The 7916-nt window shown below is 31.3% G+C and overlaps 1 protein-coding gene across 1 annotated transcript; it reads right to left on the reverse strand.

Moving 5' to 3' along the window:
- Nucleotides 1–3952: 3952 nt before the first annotated feature.
- On the reverse strand, nt 3953–6263 carry LOC107808562 (putative inactive nicotinamidase At3g16190). Its single transcript, XM_016633090.2, has 5 exons — nt 6131–6263; nt 5700–5807; nt 5083–5308; nt 4466–4582; nt 3953–4206 (listed from the first exon to the last, which is right to left on the reverse strand). Exons 1-5 carry the CDS (start codon nt 6251–6253, stop codon nt 4136–4138), a joined length of 645 nt encoding a protein of 214 aa, XP_016488576.2. The 5' UTR covers nt 6254–6263; the 3' UTR covers nt 3953–4135.
- Nucleotides 6264–7916: the final 1653 nt, after the last annotated feature.

Here is a 7916-nt window from a genome sequence, read left to right on the forward strand (position 1 = left end):
GAAATTATCAAATCCTTATCCAGTTCGAACACCCCAATTTCTTGTCCTGAATTGACAAAATCTAGAGCAAGTGTATCATCTGTATCGGAATCACACCTTTGAACTACTTCGTCTATTTGCACAATGTCGCCTTGAATTAAACTACCTCCGGATACAAGTTCTTTTTCAATAGTTGTTATGCACAAAGGATACATCCTGAATTCTTTGTTCTCTTTTTTCAAATCTACATACACCCTGTAACCCATATCATTGTGTATTTTTATTGGCGTGCAATTTCTTTCTACTTTGTATTGAATTTTAATGGACTTTGAGCTCAAATCTATGCCCAGTTGATTAGAGATTGACGCAACCAAATCATTATACGATGCATACTCCTTTATCAGTATTCCCTCAATTGAATAATCGACGTAATTGCTCTCAATGTTCCACTTGCCAGAATGCCACAACAACACTGTTAAACTTGCCATATGTATACAATTGTATCAATTGCAATTTTTCGTTGTTGAAAAGAGAACTGGGCACGCACTGGAACTACATAAAAAGGGAGAACTTAAAATCTAGATGTTGCTCTGCTTTAGTTTATTTTTTCCGATTGAAAAACTTTCGTGAATGGAGGAATACAGATTTATGGTGCAATAGTTTGTGTTAGTTGAGTTATATTAGGAGAATATCAGGTAAATTGATTTCCTTTTCGTTTTAAACCAGTTGAAAGGTCCATATTTTATGCTAAAAACGTTACTGTATTTTTGAATACACCTCGTAAATACAGTTGAATACATCTGAAGATTAGCTGGACTTCCCTGATTCACGCCTATTTTTGCGACTGTATTCATGAATACATTAGGTTACATACATCAAATACACATAGAAGGTATCCATAACACGTAATATATCAAATGGTATCTATAGATGACTAATTACTACTAAAAGATAGTACTTTATGAAAATTTCTCAATTATATATACACTTCTATGAATAGAAGAACGTATAGGTCCAATTTCTTTTTAATTTAAAAAAATGGTGGAGGTCTTAATTAGTTTGAAGGTTTAAAATCAGAAGTGAATGAACCCCGGCTTTCAATTATAAAACATGTTTTTGAGAGTATAAGTGTCTGACGTTTGTTTTAATTTTTTTTTTGTCAAATATTTTTAATTCAACCACATACTATTAGACAGAATTTTGATGTGAAAATAGCACAGGCTAGCCAGTTTTCGGACTGCTAATTGAAAAATAATTAACGTTTGCAAAGTCATTGAAAAATAGCCATTATTTTGCTGAAACACAGAAAGTTCCAGCATAATATATTGAAGATTGGAACATCTGTGAATGAACATCCAGCATATTATGCTGGAACTCCAACGCCCGTAAAGTTCCAGCATAATATACTGGAGATTGGAGCACCTGTGTATGAACTTCCAGCATATTATACTGGAACTCCAGTATATTGTGCTGGAAGTTCACATGTAAAAAATTCAAACTCCAATATATTATGCTGGAATATTTTTCGGATTTTGAATAGTGTTTTCGTTCAGATTTATCTTTACATGAAAAGTTGCTAAATTTCGATTACTTTTAAAACTGTGACTACTTTTCAATTACTACTTGTAAATCTAGCTATTTTTGAATTTCACCCAATTTTGATCCAATCGAAGCCCACAAAAATTCCAGCCCAACTAAACCAGACCCCTGAATGGGTAAGGGTTAAAAAGAGAAAATCTCACTTTATACCCATTAAGCTCAAACTATTTATCCTTAAATACCCAAACCTAAACTATTTACTTTTCCTACCTATGCAACCAAGACTATCTACCCGACCCACAGCTTTTTGCCTTCGCATTTGAAGTACGGAATATTAAAACATCTGACTTCATTTTTGCAAGCTTACTTGGTAGTGGACTTAAATGGGTCTACTTCTCCTCTGCCAGATCTATCTTCATTAAGAGAGTCAACCCAAGCTTTTGCTCTACCTCCTTTTCTTATGATTTTTATGTGTGTGTGAAGGAAGACCCACCATTGTTGAGCTTGAAGCTCCAGAATTTGAAATTATATATTGTTTGATTCGATGTGGGTGCTATAAAATATTGCTTATAGTATCTTCGAGTAAGCTTCCCAGATCTAAAATTTTATGTGCATTTGAATATCCATCATTGTTGGGCTTGAAGCTCAATTTTATTTTTAAAAATTTCTTGTTTGATTCAAAGTGGGTGCTATTAAATATTACTTATAGTACCTTTTAGAAGTTCATACTGAAATTTGATAGCATTTGGAGCTGATTTGAGGTGATTGAGATTGAAATTTTTTAGCTGAAAATCGAAGAAGAACACAACTACCCAAGAGTATACCGCTACGGTATACAATATGCTGTAGGAGTATATAGCTATACTGCAACAATATACTAGTATAGCTTATAATATACTGCAACGGTATATTATAATAATCGAAGAAGAACACAGTTACCTAACAGTACTATAGTATACAATATATTATAGGAGTATATAGTTATACTGCAACGGTATACTATTATAGTATACAATATATTGTTATAGTATACTATAATAATATGCAATATACTATAACAGTATGTTGTAATAGTATACAATATACTAATACAATATACTTATTACCGGTAAGTTCACTTGCCTTTTTCCCTTTTAATTTGCTTTAAGCTTTTACCCAGCGTGAGAGGCAAATTGAAAATGCCAAAAAAAATAAAAATTATAGAATGCTATATAATGTAACGGTATACTCTTACAATTAGATCTTTTTAGAATTTTTTGAAATTTTTATTGACAACTGATATTATTTCAATTTAATAATTGAACTAATTTTTTTTAACTATTTGCGTACAATTGTATACCCTGTTGGTATAACTATATACTATACTGGTATTATATGTTAGTTAATATTTTTTTGTTGTATTAGCTACATTTGATTGATACACAATTTGATTTTTCTTTAGTATAGTATAAAAAAAGAATAATAAAAAATAGTGAAAACATTAAATGAAATTATATTATGAAGAGAAAAAGAATATAAAAAAAAAGAAGTTAAATGAAATTAGAAAAGGAAAAAAGAAGAAGAAGAAAACGAGAAAAAGAAAAGGAGAAAGAAAAAAAAGGAAAAAAAGAAAAGAAAAGAAGCATAGAAATAAAAAAGAATTGGAGAATAAAGAAAAAAATTTCTACAAAAACTATTATGGATAGAAAATGCAATTAATTTATGAGTAGAAAAATAAATGAATAGATAAGGATAAATAGTTTTGTTTTTGCGGGTAACTGTATCATTCTCCCAGTTAAAAATCCCAATGGGTAAGGGGTAGACATCATGGGAAGACCTACTCATAGGCCTGAGAATTTTGGCCCAAAGGAAGGAGGTTGAGGTTCTTTTTTCTTTTTCTTTTTTAATTTCAATTTTTTTTATTCTTATTAAATTTATTGTCAACAATCTTATAGCAGCATTTTCCTTTTGCCTTATTTTCTTCTTGTCCAGTTTACATAAAGTGTTTACTTTTACTCCATGGCAGATGTATACATTAACTTTTTTTTTTTTTTTTTTTTTTTTATATCGTAATGAAGTGCTCTCAATTTTGGAATAATTAAATCTGAATATGTTTTCAATAGCTATATTTTGTTGATGTAACGTCCCAAAATGGGAAAAAGATTGTAGAAAGAGATTAATTTTATTGCTTAATGCGGATATTAAAACTTTAAGTCATTTTTTATATGAGTCAAGTAAAACTAGAGTAGAAAATACAGTTAAAAAAAGGAGGAGGAAAAGTGAGTGAATAACATAAGCAAGTAGTATACAAGGAGACAAAGACTGGCAGCTAAAATTTTATTTTAAGGGTAAGTAGTGAAGTTCTAAATTAATCGAGGGACGTCGCCAAACGAAATGCTACGAACAAGTTAATTGAGGTAAAAAGCTAATAGTTACAAACTCATTCAAAAAATGATTTCCATCCCTAAGAATTAGGAGATATATATAGATTTAACTTATATACACTGACACTGACAGTATAATCGGAATACATAACTGGATTGAAAACGTTGCATAAAATATCAAATACAATCAGATAAAAGAAAAAGTTATAATATATATGCATTAAGGATAATTACTGAATTTAACTGATCAATTGCTATGTAGATTGGCACCATTCTTCCAATGTAGGGGTTGCTACTCCAATATTTTTCATGTCAAGTATGTTTGCTGTTACATAGAGAAGAGCAAACTAATTGTTAGTAGGCCAAAAGCCAGGTTCAAGAAATTAAAGCGAGCAGTTAAAAAGGAAAATCATTAAAGCATATATTCAAGGTTGATTTAATTTACCTAACAGTCATAAGCTACACTAGATCGAACAAATTGCTAAATTTGGTCAACCGGCAGATATATAGTATAGGACAATAAAATAAAATTGTGGACAAGAAAAGGGATTGCCTCTTGTATATTGATATAAGATAATTCATACCAATGTGTATATCAGGTGTAGCAGCAGCTGTGGCGTCAGTAATAACTGTCACTTGTTTATAGTCCAATGATACTGCATCAAATACAGTTTGCCGTATGCAATTTGGTGTTTGGACACCTAGAAAGAGACACAGCAAATACAAACATACTATATAATCAAGATTTAACTTTTATAAAAGGACAGTGCAATAATAAATAATAGTGGGAATTTCTGTTAAGGGGATTCAAAAAAAAAAAAGTAAAAAATTAGAAAAGAGACTGTGGTCAATGAGAATTAAACCAGTAACCTAGTAAAGATTTTAAACCCCTTGACCATTGGGCTATATTAAAGGGATCCAAAATATAATATATAGCGGTAAAAATCAATTTCTGCCTTATATGCACGATGTAATTTTCCGGCTAAGCGAACCCTCCTTCCCCCTAGTAATGTTTTAGCATGTTATAATAGGTAACGTGAAATGCAAAGTAAAATTGTGTATAATAGACCTTGTGGTCCGGCCCTTTTCCGAACCCCATGCAAAGCAGGAGCTTAGTGCATAGGGCTTCTGTCCTTTCTTTTTTTCCCTTTATAACAGGTAACCTGAAAACTCTAGTACTAAAAATGTTTGATTTAATTACCAGTGAAGACCAAATCAGTAATGCCATTGGTCTGAAGATATGAGTGAAGGTGAGTGTTAAGAAATGCGCTGAAACGTGTTTTGACCAGCTTGTAATCCTCTTCTACGTCCATAACGAGCCCATCAACTAGTTCAGCCCCAACACTACCCTTTGATGCCAGCTTTGGTTTAAAGTGTCGACGAAATAATTCAACATCTCTCCCTAATGGATCATTCTCACGTACAACCTACACAACAAAATAAAGTGGCAATTTTATTTGTTGGTCATAACTATATGTTCTGTGTTCAACACATATATATAAGCTACCAGAGGCGGTCACAAGATTAGAAGGTGGCGGGTTACATGCGCGGATTGCTCAACCAGTACTCGCATCAGACTTTTGATTTTAAGGGTTCCAAACAAAATATATGACCGTTTCAATATATATTCATAGATATATCCAAAATATTTGTCGAGGTTACGGGGTCCGTGGACCCCTCTCCTCAATACGTATGACCGCCTTTGAGTGACCTCTAACTAGTTCAGAATTGAAGCATAATTGATTGATTGGCAGTTAAGAAAAATAGAAGAAGCCGAATGAAAAATAAAAAAGAAGAAATTGAGTTTGGATAAAATACCCAAACGATGTGAATGCCACAGTTTCTTGCAACCTCAACAGCTTTGATAACGTTAGGGACGATAGCTTGACCTCCTTTTACTTGCATAGGGCCAAATATGAAGTCTTTCTGGAAATTAACAAGAGTATAGTCAATGCAAATTTAAAATAAATATTCCCCCTGTTTCAAAAGTATGGATACCTTTCAATATTTCCTTAATAGGAAATATTTATAGGGATAAAAATGTTATGACAGGTTTCAGACCACAAGTTTTCAAAGTTTTACAGTCACACAAATGTGATGGCTTATTTAAGACCACATATCATAAAGTCTTTTATTCTTTATTAAAATTTGTGCCAAGTCAAACTAAAACAATCTTTTTGAAACGAGCAAGTAGTACTTGTCATGCTGATTTAATTAGAAGAAATCAAAAGTGCCAAATAATTTATCACCTGCATGTCTATGACAAGGAGAGCTACGTTCTTCCATTTGCCAACATTTAATTCCGAGGCCATTATTTTTGTTGTTACAATCTTAGAATTTCCAGAGAGCAAACTATGGACAGGGTTTCTCATGAAGATTGGATCCGATTTATATTCAAAGTTTGTACCTCAATTATTGATGGGGCCGGTGGGTGTGTTAATTTTATATTGTGAAAATAGTTTGGCCTAGCGCTGGTTTGGGCACGTCGCTTTAACGACTAGCTGGCTTGGACACTTAACTACTACGTTCTTTAAATAAAAAATTATTTTTACTTTGAATTTAACTTATATCAATAATAATATAAATTTTACAATATAAATGTATTCAACAGATTATAACGTATTAAATAGTTTATTCTGCATTGTCTAGTTAGGAATACAATAAAGTGATACACAGTGACCCGTTGTATGTCATGTTAACCTTATGCATGGTATTAAAAAAATTATATATCATTCAATGCACAAAAGTTAAAATTCATTAATACTTTTATCTTTAATTCATTAATAATTTAATCGTGGAGTAGTTGGTTCTTGGTCTTGGGTTATAACCATATGGTTTTTGCTTCACCATTGATGTACTTTGCGAAGAAAAAAAAAAACCCAAAGGAAATTGTTCAGCATAACCTTTTACTATTTAAATAGAAAAAATAATCCTGCAAATATTTCTTCTTTCTATTTTTCAAGTTTCTTAAATAAGTAGTAGGGGTAAATAAAAAGAGTGTCTCATTAGACTTATTTCTTGTGTCACGGAATTGAATGAGGGAATTAAAATATTTATCGAACCCTCTAGTTCAACTTTTAATATTTGATAGAAAAGCAAAAGAAGAAAAGAGTATGTGCATGATGTTTAATGCAACTTGCAAAGCATATGGAACAACTTGGTGCTTTGTTTTTTCTCCGCAACTTGGGGCTAAATATTGGACTAGTATTGCAGGAGATACAACCCATATATTGTTGTTGCGACAAATAATGTGAGAATTTTTTGTGATGATCAATAATATTGTTATACGACAAATAATAATATAGAGATCTTAATGTGGTGAGCAACAATATACTAGCAATTATATGTAGGGACTAGGGATCGCCCATTTTAAGGAACATTATTTATATTTTTGTACTCTTATCTATTTAGTGTATTGTTATATATATATATATATATATATATATATATATATATATATATATATATATATATATATATATTACAAAAATAGTGTTAATGCTAAAGAATGCAATACACACTTTGTAGTTGCTCCATTTGTTGATTAAATTCGGCGTTTATGAGAATCTTACGGGAATGTACCAAAAAAATACTATTGCCAACAAGAGTAGCCATTTTAGTTGTGCTATAAAAAATAACCAACGATATACAACATTCAACAAATATAGGCAAAAAAAGATTTATTTTAAATGAGTATATTGTTGTGATTCGTTGAAAATACATAGATGTGGCAATATGCAAAATTAGACGATGTATGGATGCGAGTTAGACTAGTTTGGAGTCAAAATTTATTATTAATAATATAAAATAAATTAGGCAAAAAAAGGATCTTTTTCAATGAGTATGGTTGGAATTCGTTGAAAACATATAGATGATGCAATACAAATTTTGAGCAAGATTGGAGGTGATTTTGTACTGGGTTGGTATCAAAATTCTGTAGATAAAATCGAGTTTAAAAAATTCTTTTGCGACACATGTATCAAACATGTATCACGCATGTATCTCACACACATGTATACATGGATATACAAGTGA

Source organism: Nicotiana tabacum, chromosome 20 (genome assembly GCF_000715075.1).
Source record: "Nicotiana tabacum cultivar K326 chromosome 20, ASM71507v2, whole genome shotgun sequence".
Classification (NCBI taxonomy): domain Eukaryota; kingdom Viridiplantae; phylum Streptophyta; class Magnoliopsida; order Solanales; family Solanaceae; genus Nicotiana; species Nicotiana tabacum.

What these genes read in the sequence shown, in the direction of transcription:
- LOC107808562 (XM_016633090.2), bottom strand. Translation starts at nt 6,253, where the DNA reads ATGAGAAACCCTGTCCATAGTTTGCTCTCTGGAAATTCTAAGATTGTA. An exon ending in TACTGATTTGGTCTTCACTG is followed by an intron (nt 4,583 to 5,082) that starts GTAATTAAATCA and finishes GTCTCTTTCTAG; the next exon opens with GTGTCCAAACACCAAATTGC. An exon ending in TACACCTGATATACACATTG is followed by an intron (nt 4,207 to 4,465) that starts GTATGAATTATC and finishes TCTATGTAACAG; the next exon opens with CAAACATACTTGACATGAAA.